This window comes from Haliotis cracherodii, unplaced genomic scaffold (assembly GCF_022045235.1).
Source record: "Haliotis cracherodii isolate W230 unplaced genomic scaffold, xgHalCrac1.p SCAF_35, whole genome shotgun sequence".
NCBI lineage: Eukaryota > Metazoa > Mollusca > Gastropoda > Lepetellida > Haliotidae > Haliotis > Haliotis cracherodii.
The window spans coordinates 1,381,399-1,405,954 of NW_027266292.1; the positions used below are offsets into that span (position 1 = coordinate 1,381,399).

General features: G+C 41.5%; 2 protein-coding genes across 4 annotated transcripts in view; one reads left to right on the plus strand and one right to left on the minus strand.

Annotated features, from left to right (window-relative positions):
• The first annotated feature begins 721 nt into the window (after positions 1-721).
• On the plus strand, positions 722-4,578 carry LOC139477783 (uncharacterized). The gene is made up of 3 exons (XM_071260200.1): positions 722-776; positions 2,850-3,068; positions 4,141-4,578. The coding sequence occupies exons 1-3, from the start codon at positions 722-724 to the stop codon at positions 4,401-4,403; spliced, it is 537 nt and encodes a 178-aa protein (XP_071116301.1). The 3' UTR covers positions 4,404-4,578.
• A 7,019-nt stretch (positions 4,579-11,597) lies between these two features.
• Positions 11,598-24,556, minus strand: part of LOC139477735 (E3 ubiquitin-protein ligase MIB2-like) — a 32,755-nt gene continuing 19,796 nt past the window's right edge. For all 3 annotated transcript variants that reach the window (XM_071260133.1, XM_071260134.1, XM_071260135.1), the window contains exons 12-19: positions 23,030-23,186; positions 21,266-21,420; positions 19,772-19,901; positions 18,807-18,909; positions 17,764-17,861; positions 15,854-16,032; positions 13,869-14,101; positions 11,598-12,502 (exon numbers count right to left, since the gene is read on the minus strand). In XM_071260133.1, coding sequence (XP_071116234.1) covers positions 12,465-12,502; positions 13,869-14,101; positions 15,854-16,032; positions 17,764-17,861; positions 18,807-18,909; positions 19,772-19,901; positions 21,266-21,420; positions 23,030-23,186 — 1,093 coding nt within the window. In that variant the 3' untranslated portion in view covers positions 11,598-12,464. The remainder of the gene's footprint in view (positions 12,503-13,868; positions 14,102-15,853; positions 16,033-17,763; positions 17,862-18,806; positions 18,910-19,771; positions 19,902-21,265; positions 21,421-23,029; positions 23,187-24,556) is intronic.

The following is a 24,556-nucleotide window of genomic DNA, read 5'->3' on the forward strand; positions in this document are numbered from 1 at the left end:
ATTATCCAGCCGACATAATACACGCTTGACTCCGCCACGACATACCTATGTAATCAGAGAACACCTGGCAGGTATCATGTTGCGTGATTGCGTGCTGGTCGAACTGATCGAACCAGACAAGCTATGTCTTTGACTTGACGGTTTGCGTGTCTGTGTCATCTCAGAAAGAGTTCGTCTTGCTTCAAACAATTTGTCCCTTAACAGCGTAACCAAACCCAGCTGGGTCACATACATCATTAACCTTGTATTGAAGTATACACCATGCACCCCTTGTAGTCGAAATAACAATATAAATCATAATTGTTTGTTGTTTTTCGAAAAAGTATAAGTTTTGAATCGATGGCTTATATTCATGAGTTGTATCAATTGATGACCGACGCTAAATCAGTGGGTTGTTTTCTCTCTTATTCGCGTTGCATACTAATACAACTACTGACACAGTTCGTTGGTGCATGACATCCCATATCCAATCACTTCCTTGTAACGTATTTCACACTGCTAGACGGTCGTGAAGTAGACCTGTAGTCTACTGCGTATTGCATCGAAGCCGAACAAAGCATTGCAATAATTCTTGGGATCTACCTATAAGTTTGATTCTGATTTCGGATTAATTTACCCTGACGTTTTTCTATCCTAATCGAGACGAGATCCCGGGGTATACGTATAAAGCCATTGTTGAGTCGAGCTTGGAAACTATTGTGATTAAGCGGAACAGTAGAACATGGCTTTTGGAATATTCAGGCTCGTCTGTCTACTCGGAGTGCTGCCTTTTTCAAGTAAGTGAAAACTTTGTCATTTCCTGCTAATATCGAGCTTAATTAATACAATTAATACAATTCACACATCTACAAATTTATACACAGTGATATCCGCTTGTTCCAGACCCCGTTATTACGTAGAATCTCATCTTCTGGACTGTTACCATTGGCAACGTACCTGTATAATTATACCTTTTGATAATCCGGAACTGTGGTACAGTCTTGAATAACGGGGTTTCAATTGATTTCTACTTTAGATCACAAGTTAAGCATATCTGTATATTTATGGTTTATTAATTTTATTGGTAAAAAAAGCGATATTAGCCGGCAAGTTTTGTATTTGTATAAACGACAAACGATCCGGTTTCGTTGTTATTGTGCGGCCTAAACTCTAAATGGCAGAGCGGGCCTGGTCATCGCTTGGCAAGGGGCCATTGGGCATATTGACTGTACCGTCACGCTACGAATGGCGGGTGTGCTTTGTATGGGACCCTAGAAGAGACATCGTCGCGATGTCGCCCTTAAACACTCACTACAAAATAACGAAAACAACCAAAACAATAGCCGCGGTTCACATTGTCGCGTTTTGAATATTTATTTATTTTAACCAAAGGGCCACAATGGATAATTTTATAACGGAATAAATAAAGGTAAAAAAGCGAACTGTGGATCCTTGAGCCCATCATGCGCGCTGGTATAAACGAGGTTACGCTATTAAAGTATATATTCCCATGGCAGAAAGGAGCTTCCATACTATTCAAAGTAGAAACAAATAAAGGACAAACAGTAAATAAGGATGGATGAGTGAATTGGGTTTAACACCACATTGAACAGAATTCCTCTTCTAGAAACCAAGAACGTAAGTGGTGATTACTAGTATTTAAGAAAGTTGGCCGTGTCACATGTACTTTGACTTCTTGTTCGGGGCTGACAGTCACAAATTATTTGCTTTGGAAATTGGACCGCCTCCGTGGTCTAGTGGTAGAGCGTCCGCCCGGAGAGCGGAAGGTCCAGGGTTCGATCCCCGACCGCGTCATACCAATAGGTGTTAAAAGATGGTACTTGCCGTTACCCTGCCTGGCGCTCGGCACAAAGAGGCTAAGACAAGGAATGGTAGACTCGGAGTCAGTATACTGTGTCTGAGTGGGGTTTCATGTTAAACTGCGGCATGGTATCTCAGTGAGCTAGCACTATAAATCGGCATCAGTCCGGACTAGTACAATCAGCCACAAACACACACACGCGCATGCACGTCGCTATATAAGTACAATAATGATGGACGCGACGTCACTCCATTTCACCTCACTTCACCTTTGGAAATTGAAATACATGAATGAAGTAAAGTTACACTTATGACCTAAAATCTGAGTGAACCTTTTCCATGATTTGGAAGTTTATTCAAGATTAAGATACAGCTTGTGTAGTCTAAGTATCTGCAGCCAGAGAGAGTAAGTAGAAACAGCTGGAAATAAAACAGAATACTCTTATCACATCAATTGTCAAATGGTATCTTGCCCCAGGCACAAAGTATATATAGCTCTGCAAAGCAAGGGAGACGCGCACTCTGGTTGCGGTATTTACCAATATAGGCCCGTGAAGATCCGGGGAAGAATAGATCTTCAGCAACCCATGCTTGCCGTAACAGGCCACTATGCTTGTCGTAAAAGGTGACTAACGGGATCGGGTGTTCAGGCTCGCTGACTTGGTTGATGCATGTTATCGATCCCAATTGCGTGGATCGATGCTCGTGATATTAATCACTGGATTGTCTTGTCCAGACTCGATTATTTACAGACCGCCGTCTGGAATATTGCTGAGTGCGGCGTTAAACAACAAACCAACCAACCAACTATTTATCAATATTACCAATAGTCTTTAACTCAAACCGATGCTCCTAGCAGAGGTAGGCACAAACAGAACATACAATACTAACCCACAGTCATATCAATATTATAATAACTTGTGTTGCAATTGTAAGAACTGCAACTGGTATATCTAACAATTCCAAAGCGTCAAGAAGACGCTGATTGAGTATGTCGTATAATCATGATTGTAAACTTTAACGTGTTTGTGCAACCATTATGTTTTCAGGTTGTCTTCTGTGCTATCAGTGCAGTTCTTCTGGGGGTAAAGGGGACTGTATTGACGGGCATCAAAATTTCCTGACTGTGGCTAAACAGGTCTTTGATGCCAAAAACAACAGCAACGCGGTTATTGTGGATGATTCCGGCAGTCAGGCTCTTCACTACAAGAACTGCGATACCTTCGTCAACAGAACCATGTGTATGATCGAAGAGGTGCGAAATGGAAGTAGGTGCAACTAACTGCCGGATGAAAATTTCTTTGTTTATTGTTAAACGCCGCACTCAGAAATATTCCAGGAATATCATATCATCATGTAAATAAACTGACTGACAAACGATTGATATTATGAGTGAGTGAGTTTGATTTTAGGCCGTTTTTAGCAATATTCCACGGCGGGGGACACCAGAAATGGGCTTCACACATTGGGAATCGAACCCGGGTCTTCGGCGTGACGAGCGAACGCTTTAACCACTAGGCTACCCGACCGCTCCGATTGATATTATGAGCATGTCCCATGCCGTCGGAGTATTAGAGCATACAATAAAATCAAGTCACCAAGGCTGGCCACCCGATCCATTTTGTCGCCTCTCACAAGTATAAGTGACCCGTGAAGATCCGGGGTAGAATAGGTCTTCAGCAACCCATGCTTGTCGTAAAAGGCGACTATGCTTGTCGTAAAAGGCGACTAACGGGATCGGGTGGTCAGGCTCGCTGACTTGGTTGATGCATGTCATCGATCCCAACTGCGTAGATCCATGCTCATACCATTAATCACTGGATTGTCTGGTCCAGACTCGATTATTTACAGACCGCCGTCAAACAGCTGGAATATTGCTGAGTGCGGCGTTAAAAGGCAAACCAACAAGTATTAGTTGGTGTGGGCTATTCTAACCCGGATCACCGGGGTGTCAGATGTACAGTGTTTGGAAGTTCAAAAGAAATTATTGGACACAGAAACATGAAGAGAAAAGTTAGGTGTCATATCTACATTTGATCATATTTGTAGACGGTGCCATGTCACGTGTAGTTGGGCCATTATAGAGACGCAAGAGTGAGATGTTTTACGCCACAATCGGCAATATTCCAGCTACACCACGCCGCCATAATCTAGACATTATCGAGTGTAGACAAGACATTTTATAAAAGATTGATATGTATTCTGAAATAGAACATTTTGACCGAAAAGGCCATTGTGTAACAACCTACTGGCGGCGTTAGTCAGTGTTCACTCTATCGATCGCTGGTCTAGATATGTCTACTACTGGTTTCAAAGCCTCATCCTTCTATCTATCCGCAGTTGCCGGGACTATTTTAAGCTACATCCGGGATTGTTCGGACGGGTGGACGTTTTCTTTCGACCTGTCCATCCTGAAGAACCTCAGCCCGTCCAACTTCACCACCTGCGGCTACGACAACCGCGGCTACCAGGTGTGCATCACTCTGTGCAACTCCACCGACCTCTGCAACGGACCACGGTACATAGCCGGAGCCTCGGGGCGCCCTGCCCTAGATGTGCTGCTGTGTCTTCTGTGTCTATTGGCTGTCTGTTTGAGGGTGTAGATGTTCCCGAAGGAGGTGGCCAGTGGTTGGACATCAATAATAATGATGGAATATAGTTTTTAGAAATGTCACTAAATGGCAAGAGAACCAGAACAATATATATAGATAGGGTCTGACCATGTCATATTCTGAGGGGGGTGTTGCTTGGATCGTTGAGACAATTTTTATTCATTTTTTCTGGGACTGGAAGATGTCACAACACCTGTTTCAGGGCAAGACTCTTTTATTTACATATTATGAAAATATAAAGTAGTTTTTTTTCCTTCCTATCGATTTTTAAGAACGTTTACAAATATAAAAGATACAAAGATCAATAGGGATGTGGGATGGAAAGTAACAAAGTTCATTTTTTAATAATTTTCACTCTTATTGCAAAATATAATATGTCTTTGAAGTCTTATCTTATCATTTATCGAGACATGTAACTCACATGGACAAAGAAACAATGGCTCATGCCGGCAGGTTTCACTGGATTCCGCATGAAAGTTCGCCACTCTTAAAATCGAAGAAATATCAAATGTCATGCAGAACATGTCAAATATCTTCACATACAGTTTCACATTGGAGGTATCTCGGTTAAATAAAAGCAGCAAAACCATTTCCACCAACACAAGAAATCCCCGATAAAAACACAGTTCATTCATTCATGACCGACTCGTGTTATTCCGGGACAAGTCTTCTTGCGAGTGATGACGAATGACAGTCCTTTGTACGATTCGGACTAAACAAATCAAAAGCATCTGTTTCACAATCACTATCAAATAGTGATGAAAAAGGTAGTCGGCAGGGAGAGCGTATCCTGCCCCATCGATTGCACCCTCCACATTGTCATTTCAGCGTCACATGATTTACTACATGTACACTACACCAATTGGTGTTCATATGTCCCGCTCAACTGGGCCGAGAGTACCATTCGTGTAAGCTCAAGTGAGTACCTGTTTCTCTGTTGTCCGCACTACGTGGTTTTCCGTGAACATATCATGAGTGAATTGGGGTGTAAGACCACTTTTAATCTTATCACGGCAAGTCAGATGAAAGTGAGACCAAAGCCTAAAAAGGACACAGGTCGTAAAGGTTAAGTACACTGGTATGGTTTTTCCTGGCCAAGGATCTTAATGGGAATGGACATCGGACTCGAACCAGTAGGAGATCGTGGCACGCCAAAGGGCGTAACTTTGCATAATGATCTTTGGGTCATTGTGCCACCAGTACCCTATCTCCCCTTAATACGTCGAATTGAAGAATATTTAACTTGGCATACCAACAATGACAGCAAAGTTAATTAAAACCATATTACTTCGCTTTGCGCAAAGTAAATATTTGAAATAAAAATCCTTATACACCATCTCTTTAGACACAGGGCTGAAGAAGATCCAGTAAGTACTTCTGTAATACATTGAAGAATAAATATATTTTACAATATCCAAACTAATGATCTTATCTGATACCACAGGGATCAGACAAAATCGATTCTCGCTGCGAGCCATAAGGGCAGTATGTAGCATTTACAAATTGTTCAAAGCAAATTTATTAGCATTTCAGCTATTAGCTTATCAGCTAAAGTGATATAGTGAGTCGATGTTGTTTTGCAGCAATCAGTCATATTCCCTCTATATCACAGCAGCCTGTAAAGTCTGGGCCAGACAAACCAGTGACTATTTCCATAAGAAACAAGCCACGCTGTCGGACGTTCACGCACAATTAGCATGTCACATCCAATTGTCATTCGTCGGATCATACAAGCATGGGGCACTGTGGACTTAAAAAGTCTGCGCCAAGGAGGGTATGTTTGGAACCTATCCTGCGAAGGGGAGACAAGCAGGGAATACGTGAGACCTCTTTAGCGCTGCGATCCCCAAAGGGAGACACGAATGGCTTACCTGGAACTTATTCTGCCCCTCGAAACCCCAGGGGAGACACGAATAGATTACCTGGGACTTATTCTGCCCCTCGAAGTGTGAGTGAGTGAGTGAGTGAGTGAGTGAGTGAGTTGGGTTCAACGCCGCTTTTAACAGTATTCCAGTTATATCACGGCGTGTCAGCTTAATGTGGGAGGAAAGCCCCAAGTGATGCAGGTCTCGGACGTTTACCACTACGGTGAAACCCACGAAAACGGGTATGGTGCCGAAAAACCTAGAAACATAATCGGGGCGAACCGGGATTCGAACCCACAATCATAGGTTTCTGGCGTGCCCGAGGGACGCAACTCTCCACAGCGAATCGCGGCGCCTTAGACGACTGGGCCCTCCGTACCCCCTTGCCCCTCGAAGCCCCAGGGGAGACACGAATAGCTTACCTGGGACTTATCCTGTTCCTCGATACCCAAGGGAAGACAATCATGCCACACTTCGGAGCTCTTCAGCGCCTGTATACCAAGGTGAGAAAAATATGTGACACATGGAAGTACAACTGTTGAGAGCATCATTAGCATCAGGGGGTGAAGTTGGATTCAGAATTTGATAGATAAAATCTTTTCGGTTTTGTTAGCTTTTCGGGGCTAAATTGGTTGGGTTCAAGTTAGTCGCCTCTTACGAAAAGCACAGCCGCCTTTAAGAGCAAGCATGGGTTGCTGAAGACCAATTCTACCTGGGATCTTCACGGGTCTGGTTTTAAATGTATACATGAAAGCCGTGGACCATAATCAGAAACGATTGACCATGATAGGATATGTAAATTCTACAGTGCTGTGCTTTTCTCCACTTCAGGAGAACTCGGAGCAGCATTTATATAAGCGACAAAACCATTTCCAGTATCACAAGAATCTATGCTAAAACTAAAACAGAGGATATTCTATGAATCCACTATACATGTATCATAACCATGCGTTTAGGAACATCACTTTCAAATAGTGATGATGTGCTATGTACTATTTAACTTAAATTCACAAATCACTAATATTCATAGACAAGGTCACACCACAAACTTGTGGTCACATTTAAATTGTTGTGCACATAAATGAAACTAACCAATCACAGTTCATAATACTTGAAATGTTTGATAGGAGTCGACTGACAACAAAGCAAACACACCTTATGGATTGCTTGACAACAGTATAAGGTGAGGTGAGGTGAAATTGGGTTTAACGTCGCGTCCAAGATTATTGCACTTATATAGCGACGTGCATGCACGTGTGTGTGTGTGTGTGTGTGTGTGCGTGTGTGTGTGTGCGTTTGTGGCTGCTTGTGCTAGTCCGGACTGATGCCGATTTATAGTGCTAGCTCACTGAGATACCATGCCGCAGTTTAACATGAATACTGACTCGGAGCCGACCAGTCCTTGTTTTAGTCCATAAATGCCGAGCGCCAGGCAGGGTAACAACATGTACCATCTTTCAACGTCTTGACGTCTCTCCGGGCGGACGCTCTACCACAAAACCACGGAGGCGGCGCAACAGTATAAGGACCAAAACGTCGTAATAACAGTATATTAAAGAAGCTGTTATCCATAAAGTGTGTCTGTTTGTCATCATAACTTGTTTAAAGAACACAAATAGAAGCAGAATTTAAAGTTTTGATACTTTGATTAAGTGAAAATACTGGGTTGGGGCGTTTGGAATCTGTTCTTCAAAATACAAACCAGTACACATTAAATCATCAGAGAAACGGAGTGGTTGATTTAGGTGTTTCTGAAAAATTACAATATTATTCATATACTAATCGTGAGAAGTTAAGGGTCGCCTGCTTCTTGCATACTACTAAAGTTTTTCTGTGGTCATGGCATATCAGACTAACTATAGTAACAGGAAAGAAACAGGTGGTCCTTAACCTTTTTTGAGTAGCATAAGAATATGATCACAGCTACTTTGAATATATATGTTTAAATGAAAATATGAAACACAACATGAAACACGATCATTGAAGAATTGTCTTCGGTTTATTCTTGAAGTTTATAATAATTACATATGCAAAGCAATTGTAATGTATGTGGTATTACAGGACAGAAAATGGCCAACATAATTATCAACATTATCAACCTTACAGTATTTGTCTGTGTGTGTGTGCATCGCGTTGACTCAGTTCCTGCCTGATATATAACCAGATGCCCATCTGAAAGATTGTTATTACACTGGAAGCTCGACAACTCAAGGTATTGTGGATATTAGAAACAATATGGAGTTAAGGTCTTTCGGGAGGAGTGGATTGTCCATACAGAACCATTCTATGGCTAAACATTCTACCAGGACTGTTCATGTTGTAGTGTAAACCGCTGGCATTGTATCTGCTTAATTGGGTAATCTTGTTTGAACTACATGTATATCATACAGCAAGACGTCAAGGAAAGTACTTCAATAATGTGATTCACATTTGCTGAGTACGGAGTCTCTCTTTAAACAAAAAACACACAGATATTCAATAAAGTCAAAAATGACATCACAACAATACATTGTATTAATGTCATACACATGGGGGCATTGGGGAAGCTGACAAACGAATGAGTGACAGGAAACTGGTCACCGTGAAGATGGCAATGGTTGACAGTGCACCATCACGAGTTCTCAATCACGTTTTGGACGCAATTCACTCGCATTTAAATATAGTGTTTACAGTAGTACTAGATGCAAATGTGACTTTGTCAAGAATCATTAGAACATAGCTTCGGCACTGATTTCAACAGTGGACCTGTGACTTATACACTATAATACTCAAGGTTAAGGACACATCAATCGGACAACTCATTAGTCCTATATTCAATATATAACAAGACGAAGACATATTCGTGTCACACTTATCAAGACAACGTTCATAAATTATAGTAGTCATTAACATCCTGTACATAAGTAAATCATCCTGTTCACGTATGCTGACCTAACCGGGCTGTATGAGTATCATGACCTCATTGTTTCAGAGGGGAAGACCTCGGGAGACAGACGGCGGAGACCTGAGGTTCGTGTAAGGGAGGATGGGGTGATACCGGGATCTTGTTTCTTCCAGAAAATACTGGGAAACAATTCTGCCTATTTCTAACACCCTAAAAAGTTTTTGCTGGTCGTCCTTGATGCCTGAAAGTAAAACAACAAGTTACTACATTTCCATAATGTTTCTAAATCTGTAAAATTGAATGCACTATTTGTCAGGGTGCCAACCCCTCCTCTAAATCCTTACACCATCTAAGTTTTCACTCTGGGTATCATTGCTTACTCCTGAATCCTGAATACTCCTTCACACAAATCGCAAAAGCAATGAGAAAAAGGTGCCACTTGGAGGTTCCTGATGACATTTACTGACAATGTTCACTGGACGGACGCGAGACAAACATCCCAGGACAAAAGACCACTTGACTTTCAGTCAGACAAACATCCCAGGACAAAAGACCACTTGACTTTCAGTCAGGTGAGCAAACTTGAGTTGTGAAAAACATATGGTCTGTCCCTAACCATGAAACAGAGAGACAATGGATATGTTACATAGGTTATCTCATCTCAGTGTATTCCTGGAAGAGACATCAGTCAAAACGACCACATGCATACTACTTTAACAATAAAAGGGATTACAACATCCTCATGACAACATTCAGTTACAACACACACAAGATATGTGTTAATACACAACATCAACACTAGAGAACTAGGCCCGACCACCCATCGAAACAGACACTCACCGGGCCCAAAAGGCAAAATAGTGGTGAAAACTATATGAATGGATCACTGTAAATCAGTGATGACACTGGAGCTCCTTCAAAAAAGTGCCAGTGTTCGAAATAATCACTTGTCGGTACACCGTGGCAGGTAGATCATGTGTTGGTCCGCAGTTTCAAATTTGTATGGGTCCTTATGGCCTACAGTTAATTTACATGTTGATTTATTGTCACAAAAAGCTGCATTTTTTTAATGAGGGCCTGAAGAGTTTAGTCAGGGCCTGCAATTTCTAAACTCTGTTGGTCCTGTTGGTCGCCTGATAATTTTATTTATTTCAACACTGGTCAGTACTCATCACTAGGTACAGGTGTACGGCTGTACAAAAAGAAAGAAAGGTGTTAGTCTCAAAACATAATCCTTAATCCCAGTTAATTGTGAGTGCTGGATAATGAAGGTGCTGGTTTAGACAGGGTTATTTCTTCTGTAAAACTGGTAAATAAAGTAAACACTGAAGGTAAAGAGCTGTGTATACTCAGGTACACAACCTTGAACAGCCAACCACATCAATCAAATGTTCCCCTTTCCTCACAGCAAATAACGTGGGCTAGAACAAACTGCAATGCATTATTATATTCTATAACAAAGATATGAAGAAACGTGTCCCAGTAGAAATACCAAGTAGCAGAAAGCAAACACCATCAAGAAGAGTTATCTCCCATGTGTTACGAAAACCCATATGACTTACAACATTTTGTTTTACAAGACTTTAAGTATATTGTCTGATTTTTTCAGCAATCATTCTGAATAATATTACACTCGATTTCTAATATATATATGTTGTTAAATATTGACAAAATATACTGAAAATACAAATCAGCTTTGTCTCTCAAAAGTGTAGACTACACTGTGCAAACAATAGTATTTTGAGTGAGCATAATGAGTTTGTGCATTATATTTTGTTTCCTCCTTCAATAACAAATATGAAAATGAGAATACATGATTACATATAATGCATTATTATGCATGATGAAGGTCAGTGTTTAATATTTCAATATACTGAGGACAAAGATCACCAAATAAACACACTAACTTAATACTGAAGAAAGTAATATCTGGGATTATGTATAACTAATAAAACCTTGATATAAACAGGTAAGACTAAACTGTGGTGATACATTAGGTCAAGTTACTATAAATATGATTGCAAATCTGAAAATCAACAAAATCAAACAAATACAGTTACTGATTCTGATTTAAGCTTTGTTTTGTTTTGTTTGATGATTGACGCCGCACTCAGCAATATTCCAGCTATATGTTGGCGGTTTGTAAATAATCTAGTCTGGACCAGACAATCCAGTGATTGATATCATGATCATCGATCCACGCAATTGGGATCGATGACATGCATCAACCAAGTCAGCGAGCCTGACCACCCGATCCCGTTTGTCGCCTTTTACGACAAGCATAGTCGCCTTTTATGGCAAGCATGGGTTGCTGAAGACCTGTTCTACCCAGGAATCTTCACGGGTCTCTGATTTATGCATTTATGATGCAGCATGACAGTTGATGCCATGTTGACACATTATGGCAGATAAAACTACTAAACTGGTAACAGGGGTTTGGATGACAAGATTCTATTGTGCAAGTAGATGTACCTATAATGAACAATCTGTAGCTTTATGCTTAGTGGAAATACTTTTATGAATTTCTAAATTGTTTCCATGGAAACATAAGAAATTTTTTTTAAAAATTGCCAAATATGAAAAGGCATTAGACCAGCATGTGGTCATTGGCAATGTGTAGTTTCATGCCAACATATTCATTAGCTTGAGAGTTATGGCTCAAAAACGGAGCCTAAATTGTTTGTAAAACTTTAAAATGGCAAAAGGCACCAGTTAAGCTAATCAACATTGCATATGCCAAGTTTTGTTTAAAAACATGTTGAGGTTTTCAACCTGGAAACAAACATTACCCTCATTTAAGACAAAGTCAAATTGTTTTCATGGTAACATAAGAAGATAAAACATAGAAAACTTTCAAAATAGCAAAAGGCACCAGTTAAGTTGATGAGAAATGCAGATGCCAAGTTTCATGGAAAAAGACTGATTGGATTGAACGGACCCTACCCTCGTTTGAGACATGATATGTTGTACATGTAATGCAAATACAAAATACCATTAATACTAAAACTACAACAAATATCAAGTTGTGAGGAGTTCGAGAGAAGCGAGTGCAGTGTGAAACTAGGGTGAGCATACAAGTGACATAAAAGTTGACAGAGTCCTGGTTAACAAGTCTTCACTGAACAGTTATATCCCCATTGCTAAGTGCCAACAAGCAAGATGTCGACATCACATTCGCCACCCCTTGCCAATAGTTATGATCATGAAAGGTAACTTTGAGAACAAAAGAGAATCTTGCTTCATCTGTCTGTTATTGGTATATCTGTTCAGACGATAGATCCCATCTTGTCAGTTCAGGGCGCCTCACTGAACTTTGCAAGGTTCCTCAAGGTCGGCTCGCTCTGAAATGGCAAAACACTGGGTAAGCCCAATGATTTTTATAGTGCATGGATGGTTTGCTATCCAATAAGGTTGAAATAAAAAAATGTGGCACTTAATATGATTTATGTTTAATGACATAACGATATTGGCTGACCAGTTTATTGGGAATACATGGTAATTCTGTTTTCAGTGCAGTGAGTGAGTGAGTTTGGTTTAACACTGCTTTTAACAGTATTCTAGTTTTACCACAGCATGTCAGCTTAATGTGGGAGGAAAGCCCCAAGTGATGCAGGTCTCAGTCGTTTACCACTTCGGTGAAACCCAAGAGCATGGTTATGGTGCTGACAAACCAAGAAACATTATCGAGGCGAACCGGGATTCAAACCCACAATCATAGGGTTCTGGCGTGCTAAGGGATGCAACTTTGCACAGCGAATCGCAGCGCCTCAGACGATTGGGTCACCCGTGCCCCCTCAGGATATACAGAATGTTTACAGCTAGTGCACCTGTGATGAGTTGTGTCAGACAAAACCATGGCTCATGCTCATTATAAAAGTAATTGTAGTTTCACAAACATATAGTATCATCTTTATTTGAGATTGATTCAGAGACACATGCCTTTGATATAGTCGTAATCATACAATGGAGTGTGATTTTAGTAGAGATTTTTTATGATTATGAAAATAATTTTTGTGGACTTCATTCTTACTTGTATTTAGCAGTGGGCCTAACGAATTGAATTTGATTTTTTTTCTGGTTCTGGCTGGTGAAAAATAAAACCATCTCATCTTCCTGGGGGTAACAGGTATTACAACAACAAAAATCATTCACAAGGTGTGCTGTCACTCCAAAAAGTAATTTGTTGTGCTGTTTTAACGGAAAAGAAATAGAAAAGAACAAGTATTTGTCACTAAGTGACGAAATGTCCCCCGCCTGTATATACACCATAGTACCAAATATGAAGACAATCCAGCGATTAGTTCTTGAGATATCGCGGCAACACCGTTTTCCAACTCCAAAAGCAGATTTGCCTGCTGTGACCTTGAAAATGGGGTCAAGGTCACCAAAACCTACTGGTGTCTGCCGTGTCTGTACATACACCATAGTTCCAAATATGAAGACAATCCAGTGTATAGTTCTTGAGATATCGCGGCAACAAACAGGTGGGATGTACGGACAGACATACGGACGGTCGTGAATACTATATCCCCCGCTTCACACTTTCGCGCGGCGGGTGACAAAAAGACATATGTGGGACTATTTTAGATGGTTCCTGCTAGAAGGCGAGCAGGACCTATTTTGCCACGGAACCATCACTGAGATCGTTCACAGGAGTTAATGTTTATCTTGTCTCATGGTGAATCTCACTGCCATCTTATGTCTTACCTTTTTTGGCGAGTCTACGCTCAATGTGGGTCTCACAGAGTGGACATATCTCGGTAGTCAGGCAACACTGTCGACACAAGATCTTGTGCCCACACGGCATCAGGGTGATGTCCGCCATCTTGCTCATACACTTGGCACACGGGAGCTGCATGTCAAACATGGTGGTGCCCAGCCGGACCCTTGACCCACCCCCTCGGGGGTTGGAGGTGACGGAACGCTGGATGGAACCCTGACTGGAAGAGTGTACAATCGTCAACAGTGGGGCTTCTATTATTTTCAGTGTTGGTTCTTCCATGCATACCAATTTAACCATAAGAATATCTATCTCGCCAAAGTGTTCCTTAAACATATTGACACCTGAGGTTCAAACCTGGACAATAATGAAACAACCCACTGCTGTATCAATTACACTGAGTGAGTGAATGTTGTGTTACGTCATATTCAGCAATATTAGAAACAGGGTATGAAACTCCCAAATATTTCAGCCAGACCACAGGACTGGCTAGCTGAAATACTTGCCAGCCCTGACCAAAACCTGCCTGCCCACTATAATCATATGTTTCTCAGGATAAGCTAACGGGGTTTCTCTTTGGTTACATTTTATCATTCATCTTTACATGTGAATTAATGATTATCATCGGGAAATATTTAGAATATTGTAACATATGAAATATAACCCGACCGTCGGGCAGGGGGATTTGAAAATCTGGCAGCCCGAGTTGAAATCAACCCGTCTCGGACGGTCGGGCAGGCAGGTATTTCAAACACTGTTAGAAGCTAACAGTTTTTGTCCACTAGTCCTTATAATAATAACATAAAGCAAAACCTTAAAAAAGGCCAATTTCTACTAGTCCTTTACTACTGGGCAGATTAGTAAGGACTACAGGACTAGTGCCAATTTCTAACGCTGCTGATCCAGGCTACACCAGACAAACCAGTGGTTGACAGCATGAGCACTGATACACATCATCTGGATACAATGACATACCGGTAGCCAGGGCACACAATCTAACAATGCAATAGGCTTTGATCGTCTCTTGCGAGTAGGAAACTGGGGGCCTATTCTCTCATCAATCTTTAAACTCTCCAGGGAGACACATGCAAGTGATGAGGGATTTATTTTGCCAAGACGTGCCAACAGGGGGACAAGCATGGGATACGGGGACTTATTCTTCCCCCGAACCCAAACAGGGAGACAAGCAACTGACACAGGGAGCTATTCTACCCCTGAAACCCAACAGAGTGACAAGTATGGGGTACAAGGACCTATTCTATCCCTGAACCCCAACAGAGTGACAAGTAGGGGGTGCAAGGACCTATTCTATCCCTGAAACCCAACAGAGTGACAAGTAGGGGGTACAAGGACCTATTCTACCCCTGAACCCCAACAGAGTGACAAGTATGGGGTACAAGGACCTATTCTATCCCTGAACCCCAACAGAGTGACAAGTATGGGGTCCAGGGACCTATTCTACCCCTGAACCCCAACAGAGTGACAAGTAGGGGGTACAAGGACCTATTCTACCCCTGAACCCCAACAGAGTGACAAGTAGGGGGTACAAGGACCTATTCTACCCCAGAACCCCAACAGAGTGACAAGTAGGGGGTACGAGAACCTATTCTACCCCTGAACCCCAACAGTGACAATTATGGGGTATAGTGCCCTGGGGACTTCTTCTGCCCCTGATATTTCAATAGGGAGACAAGTATTGAATACTGGGGACCTATTCTGCCTCAGAATCCTTGGAAACCCTTAGAAAGTGAGGGAGCTTCACACTGCTTTGAACGTTATTTCACGACAAGTCAGCTTAATGTTGTGGGATAACCCAAACTGACACAGCTTCTAGACCTTTACCTAATTGTTTAAACCAATGAGCACAGGTATAGGGTGGACAGACCAGTATCATTTTGGGGTTAATCTGGGATTTGAACCCACAACTAAGTACTTAACACAAGTTTTCATTATGAGCTTTAAATGATCTCACTTTTGTCTGACAAAAAGCTGTACGGCCTGCCTAACTGTGGGACTCTTGGCCACCTCCAGTGGTGTGGCGCCACAGTTGTTCTTAGCGTCCACGATGGCGTTCTTCTGCAGCAACAGACACGCCAGCTTCACGCGTGCCTCGTCATCAGTGCGTGACGTCAGTCCAAGCAGCGCCGCCAACTGAAACATGACATGCCCTGAGCTTGAAGACTTAGGGTTTAATGTTGTTTTATGCCGCAGTCACCAACATTCTGGTTACTGTCAGTTATACCAGGTCCAGTCTGGATCAGGCAAACCAATGGTTGATAGAGTAAGCACCCTCACTTATTTTGGTTGGTTGGTTGGTTTGTCTTTTAACGCCGCACTCAGCAATATTCCAGCTATATGACAGCGGTCTGTAAATAATCGAGTCCGGACCAGACAATCCAGTGATCAACTGATGACATGCATCAACCAAGTCAGCGAGCCTGACCACCCGATCCCGTTGTCGCCTTTTACGACAAGCAAAGTCGCCTTTTACGGCAAGCATGGGTTGCTGAAGACCTATTCTACCCCGGATCTTCAGGGGTCCCTCACTTATTTGGGTACAATAACACTCAGTCAGCCAAACCACATGACCTGAACACCTGATCCCATTTCAGTCGGTTCTTACAAACATGATCATCCTGAAACCATGTCTGACCCAGAATCCCTATATGTCTGTGTTATTTCTCGTTATTAAAGTTCACTATAGGTATTTTTTTATGGGTACAACACTTGTGTTCACCCACTGATCTTCCAAATATTGATAACAGCTGATCTTTTCGAGGGTACCCTACAGCAATGATTAACACGCACACACTGTTCAGGTAAATGTTTCACTTTGGCAAGTGCATGAACAAGATATCAGTTCTGTTTTGTAAAGGTCACAGCCAGTTCATAACGTACCTCAAATATGTAACTGGTTAAGGGGACAAGACATCTAACACAGCAATGATCACAAGCAAACATAATTTAAGTCATGTCACCAGGGGTCCGGAAAATTCAAAATCCCAATCGGACATTTACATTTATGCCACGCCCCCTTCAAACAGTGTGTTTTAGTACGACTTTTTACACACAAATTACAAGTTGTTACGTATTCATAATATGATAAATTATGAATTGTTTCAATTTAAATTGTTTAATTCACCGGACAATTAATAACAAATAATATCATTTTAGATATATATGGAAAACATACGTTTGTTTCTGTTATAATAACGATCTGTCAACGTTGTGAACGGTCTAATTAATATTCATGAGTCTGCTCAAGTGTACGCGTTGTAACATTTGGATCGAGACTATTATCCCATAACCTTTGATTGGGCACTGTGATAACAAGAATTTTTCCTCTCACTTCTCTAATTTTTTTCAGTACTTGTATGCCACGAGCCTTTGTTTACAAACAAAATACAACTTAGGTACAAACAGTATAAAATACAACATATTTCTTCGGGATTTTTTTCACAAAAGCAGTTTTAACATATTTGCATATTGTCAAATTATTTGGATTCTAAACGCATTGGTATAAAACAAGTACTTTGCTGTATTCATATTGACAACAAGAATTAGATTTAAGTTAAAAAATTTGACCAATAATTATATCCATTTTTACAAACATTGATAACACTAGATAAGAAAATAGATTATTATAACAATCTGTATCTAAGTGACATGCAGAATCATCGCACAAGAGGTGAGTTCAATTGTCAGTTTAAATAAGATGGAATTCAAGTCAAAGGCTTAACCATGGGTTAGATCAGGGCCCCGTTTCACAAAGTCATGATATCTCCTTTACTTAAACACAGAAATACGTTCAGAGCATATAGATGCAAGCTCTAAGTGCATTGAATGTCGAGCCTGTTGACACCAAGCTAAATCTGGTCTCACCAGTTGATGCTCTGTGCCTCTTCCTGTAGATTTGTCTGCGCCCATGGCGATGTGTAACGCTGTGTTGCCGCTCTCATCCTTCACGTTGGGGTCGGCACCTGCGTCAACACGAACATGGCAGGTACACAGGAACAAGGCAAATGCTGGAGTGAATGTTGTTTACGCCACAGGTAGCTTTTACCCACATCATTGATGGTGGTATTACAAGAATCAAGTCTGGCAGTGTGTGATGGCTTAAGAAACAATCCTCCTCATGAAAGGCAATCAATAAAGTCACAGGGCCTGACCTACCACAATTCAAGTGTGCTCCCATGACAAGAATGATCTGATGGGGCCTTTTCTTACACTGAATCCCGAAAGAGACAATAAATAACAAAGGTTACTTAAAGTGAACTTCTTTCAGTGGCGTTTAAAAGTTGGTGTGATAAAGCAAGTGATTTACAGAGTCAACAAGCAGACTGATAGAGATGCTTGATAAAGGTGTTAGGATCTACACCAAAACGTCGCACTAATTTGAATAAAGAAGTTGTTCATCCATAGAACTTGTCTTTCTACTTAAAGTGAAGTTTTGTACAACTGATCAAAATAGGGCACCTGCAAAATTTGTCGGAGAGATTTATATCAATCCAAATCGATTTCAAATAAGTGCTCAATTTGATTGTGCTTTCAAAAAAAGAGGGTCAGTTAACTGAGGGGAGATGGAGATGTTATTCTATCAATGACCTTGACAACCTGAAGCGCTGTGTTGGTTGGTTGGTTTGTTGTTTAACACCGCACTCAGCAATATTCCAGCTATATGACGGCGGTCTGTAAATAATCGAGTCTGGACCAGACAATCCAGTGATTGACAACATGAGCATCCATCCACGCTATTGGAACCGATGACATGCATCAACCAAGTCAGTGAGCCTGACCACCCGATCCCGCTAGTCGCCTTTTACAACAAACGTAGTCGCCTTTTACTGCAAGCATGGGTTGCTGAAGACCTATTCTACCCCAGATCTTCACGGACCTGAAGCGCTGTGTGACAGTAATGTGTGTACCTTTCTCCAAGAGCAACTCTGCTGTCCTGTATAGGGCCTCGTGGCAGGCGAGGTGGAGGGCTGTGGTTCCATTGGCACCCTGGATATTCACCTTGGCCTTCCCCTGTCAACACAAGGTGTGTACAGTTATATCTCAATGTGTCAGCTTAATGTGGGAGGCACGTCCTAGGTGATGTAGTTCTAAGACCTTTACCACTTTGGTGAAACCCATGAGCACAGGCATGGTGCTGACAAACATAAAACCATAATCGGGGTGAACCCACGAACATTGGTTTCTGATCTGCCCTAAGGACGCAGCTCTGCACAGTGATTGCAGCACCTTACTTGACTGGGCCATCCGTGCCCCTGGTTATGACTGGGAATCCGGATCATTGAGATCCTTCACTATTACCGTTACATGAGTGGAAAATCTAACCCCGTCAATCAGGGTTTAGGACGTGGATGTTGTACTGATTGCCTACAACTAGCTCGTCTCTCATCTTTAGAAAGGAGGCATATATCTTTTACCAGTCATAAAGTAGAACAGACAGAAAATAAATCTGCGATCTAGCCTGTCAAAGATAACCTTGGTAGGTTTTGGATAGCTTAGCCTTATAATGATAACTTATGAGTCTTCTGGAAAGCCCACCCTATTAATTGTAAATCTTGTAACATCTGTACCGAATGCCTTACAATGTCAGTTCACATTTTCAAAGCTTATTAGTAAGTCTACTAACTTCCGGAATGCATACCATGTACGTGACAAGTCTGGTCGGTCTTCAAAAGCCTACCATGTACGTAACAAGTCTGGTCAGCCTTCAAAAGCCTACCATGTATGTGACAAGTCTGGTCAGGCTTCAAAAGCCTACCATGTATGTGACAAGTCTGGTCAGCCTTCAAAAGCCTACCATGTATGTGACAAGTCTGGTCAGGCTTCAAAAGCCTACCATGTACAGGACAAGTCTGGTCAGCCCTCAAAAGCCTACCACATCAATGAGAAGTCTGGCACATTCCACATGGTCGTTGATGGCAGCGATGTGGAGAGCGGCGAATCTGTCCTCACCCTTCTGAAGATTAACCACAGAGGTGTCTCTCTTCAAGATGGCCTGAGTAGCGCTGAATCACAATAGCATCTTACAGTTAAACTTTGAAGAGTTACATTCCTATGCTTAGTCAGTGACATGTCAACTATAGCTGTATGAGAACTTATTTGATGTCATCATAAAGCAGTGACACAAGGATTGTCTCAAGTTTAAATCGGAGATAGGGGAAGTTGTCAAACACTTATCACTTAAACGTTATTATTTTGAGGCTTACTCAATTGCTTAGTGACACATGTAATACTGTTTAACACAGAAAAATAATTGTTTATATTATTCATAATGGGCATTATCAATTCTCGGTCACATGACTGTCCTGTGTGGAGTGAGTGAGTGAGTGAGTGAGTGAGTGAGTGAGTGAGTGAGAAATCAGCAATATTCCGCTACATCATGGCAGCCTGTAAATAGCTGTTTCAAGGAAACCTGCTGTGTTTGTTTTGCTTGTAGATACCATGACAAGCGCACCTTTCTTGAGACAGGTGGGAGGGCATATAAAATTAATCACATAAATTGGTAATAAATACGTTGTGAGCAAAAAATAAGTCAATTAATTGTCATTTTGGTTGAAAAGATGTCACCAAATGATTAGGCAAGTTGTTTTATTTACGTAAACATGATTGGCATGCTTCAAAAAGTGTAGCTAATAGGTCCATAACAGACTTCAGATCAGTGCGCGCGCATGCACGCACGCACGCATGCACGTCAATACATGCAACAACCTTCAATGATATGTTAAACTCCATTTCATCGCCATCAAAGCCAAACAATCAGCCACATCACACATTGTTCAGGCCCACAGTCTCTGGTCAAGTCTAACAATCACAGGGTACCTCGTCTGCCCCTGAAGCCCCTTGGGGATGAATCTACACTGCTAGACAAAGCTATCATGACTTTATACCCCGATACTGAGCACTCGGAATCCAGTTGTCTCTACGGCATGGTAGAAACAATCCGAGATGAAGCTACCCATATCTTGATAAACAAGTGTCATTAGAACATGACAAATTCCCCCAGCCCCTTCAATAGTAAAAGGCACCACTTCAGCCACAGACAAATACATATACCAAATTTGGTTGAGTGAGTACGGTTTTATCCCGCTTTTAGCAATATTCCAGCAATATCACAGTGGGGGACACCAGAAATGGACTTCTCACATTGTACCCCTGTTGGGAATCGAACCAGGGTCTTTGCCATGACGAGCGAACGCTTTAACCACTAGGCTACCCGACCGCCCTAAATTTGGATGAAACATCTTTCACGTTTTTCAAGTGATGCTTCAGAAATGAAAGACGGGTGGACAGACGGACAGATGGACAGACAGACCAGATGATGACTTCGAGTGGATGAAAAGGATGATGTTTAAAGAAGTACATGATTTACCTTGTGTTTCCAGTGAAGGCAGCAAACTGCAATGGGTTGAAGCCTTTGTTGTTGGGAATGCTGAGGTCAATCTTGGCAGCTCTCATCAGAAGTTCAATGGCCTCCCTGTTGCCCTTCTGAATGGCGTCATGAAGAGCTGTGTCACCTGCCACATCCTGAAATTTATAGAAGTTAATTATGTATACAAATTGAGACTGAAGTTGAAATATATTTTGCGGATTGAGATTGTGTTGACGAAAAAATTAAAATACAGCCGGTTGTTTAAACATTGGAAAAAAGTAACTTAAGTGTTGGTTTATGCCGAAGTACCGTACATGACCATAGATAAGCCGATCTCGTAGTTAAGCCGAGGTATTAACTTGGTCCTTGAAATCTGTATAAAAATGTTATGTGCGGTACATAAGCTGGACCACCAACCTCAAATTATGTTTTCTCATCATGATCCCTCATCAGAAATAGAATATCAACAAATCCGTATTGATTTACTCAAGTTAAAAATCCTATTGTTACACCATCTGGTAATAAAATGTGTTCATTATATATCTGGACGTATGTTTGTAATGTATTATATTAATTTTCACCAAAATCATGTGTCCCAATAGTTACAACTTCCATTTTCCCCATTCCATAAGGTCTGCTTTACCACATACTGTGACAGCACCAACTCACACTATTCACAGCAACAACGATCATATTACTGCTATTGAGTAAATTTGAAGTTTACGATAATATTACTTTCCATCATTGCATCAAAATATTCTTTTCCTTTATATAATGGTATGTTTTAACACGATCACCAGTAGATTGGGAGAAAACATGTGTAGAGCTGATGGCTATTTCAGGCTTAGTTGATGAAACAATACACACATTAATCTTAATCCCTACATATAAAACAATGCCTAGCATAACAGAAAATACAATCGAAATGGTAAATCATCATGACTAGAGATGTTAAATCCCAAATTTCACATTTTCATTGTCAAAGTTTGTTATAGCGTTCTTTGTTCACCTGAAGTGATTTGATGTAGTTTTTTACCAACAGAAATACAGTTGGATGAAGGTGTAACCCTTACATAGGCCGACCCCTTTTACAGAATCTTCTGGTCCTCAAAATTCAGCTTATCTCCTTTCATGAACAGTAATTGGTACAGTATGTGAAGTCCATTCTTGGTGACAGCCTCCGTGGTCTAGTGGTAGAGGGTCCGCCCGGAGAGCGGAAGGTCCCGGAGTTCGATCCCCGGCCGCGTCATACCAAGAGACGTTAATAGATGGTACTTGTTGTTACCCTGTCTGGCGCTCGGCATTAAGGGGCTCAAACAAGGACTGGTCGGCTCGGAGTCAGTATACTGTGTCTGAGTGGGGTATTCATGTTAAACTGCGGCATGGTATCTCAGTGGGCTAGCACTATAAATTGGCATCAGTCCGGACTAGTTCAAGCAGCCACACACACACGCACACACATGTGCAAGCACGTCGCTATATAAGTGCAATAATCTTGGATGCGACGTTAAACCCCAATTCACCTCACCTCACCCATTCTTGGTATCCCCCGCCATTATAAAGATGGAATTCTGCTCTCTCACCTTTATCATGTTGACACCAAACTATTATTGTACTTCAAATACATAAGGAGACAATTTTTATCAACCATACTAAATTCAAGTATCGTATGTGTTTTGAATTAATAAAAGATCATAAACTGTAAAGAAGACATTATTGCAAAGCCATGTGTGAAAATCGGGTTGGTTGACCAGTCAGTCTCACCTTTGCATTGACGTTACTTCCCCTCTTGATGAGATCCTCCATGACACGTGGGAGGCTGGCGAAGGCAGCGAAGTGGAGGGCTGACCTCTTTTGATGGTTACACACCTGTACATTGGCACCTTTCTCCAACAGCAGCTGAGCTGTTTTCTCCTTTTTTCTGAATGATGAAGAGTCAGCATGTAGAGTTTAATGTCCTACTCAGTTGCCTTGCGGCTTGGCATCTTACAACTGAAGCAAGTGACCATGATGCAGGAGGACGAAGATACAATTTTGATGATGCCCACGAGCAGGGTATGATATTCCAGGCAAATTTTGAAATCGAACAAACAGTGAATGAGTCATGGTAAAGGAACTTAATTCTGCACAGTGAATTTAAACAATTGAACCACTACTGCCCTGGAACTGATTGTCTTTTTTGTTGTGTAATGCCTCACTCAATATAATCTAGCTATATGACTGTCGTTTGTAAATAATCAAGTCTGGAACAGACAATACAGTGATTGACACTATGAGCATCTATCTACGCCATTGGGATACGATGAAATGCATTACCAAGTCAGCATTAGAAATTGGCACTAGTCAAGTAGTCTTTACCAAACTGCCCAATAGTAAAGGTATCCTAAGGACTAGTAGAAATTAGCCCATTTTAAGGGTTTTGCTATATGTTATCATTATAAGGACTAGTGGACAAAAACTGTTAGTTTCTAACCCTCCAAGTCAGCGAGCCTGACCACCCGATCCTGTTAGTTTCTAACCCTCCAAGTCAGCGAGCCTGACCACCCGATCCTGTTAGTTTCTAACCCTCCAAGTCAGCGAGCCTGACCACCCGATCCTGTTAGTTCACCTCTCACAACACGCATGAGTTGCTGGAGATCAAATCTGACCCTGATCTTGGCTGGGCAGTGTACAGATAAATGGAATATTGCTTTCTGGCTTTTTCCAAATGGACTTGATCTCATTATTTGGCTGAGATGGTCCTCATCCTATTCAGGCAACAGACATGACCCTTCCTCACTCACTCACTCACTCTTTCACTCACTCACTCCCCTTGTCTTAAAATTCTAGTGCAGAATATCATTCCTCTACAATCACATGTTAGATACCGTATTCGACAGAAGAAGCACCCAGGGCGCTCTCAATATTAGAAATAGGGGGCTCTTATTAGAATATTATTTTGGTGGAAAAAACACCGGTTGAAAGATAAATTTTGTGGTTTATGCTGACAGCCTGAAATGTTTATGTACGACAGATATATTTTTCCAGAATTTCATTGCCCATAATTAAGGGTGCATATAACACACGAGTGCGTATTATACACGAATAAATAAGTCTTGTGTACATCAATCGGAAGGGGTGCTAATTGGGATTGTTCACTAGTCAATATGTTAGCAATTATCGCTGTGGGCGCTTATTAGAGCAGGGCGCTTATTACGTCGAAAATGGTACTTACCAGGACTTTCAAACTTTCAATTAGCCAGAGCCTACACTCCCCCACCCACACACACAACCCCCCATCCCGCCCCACCC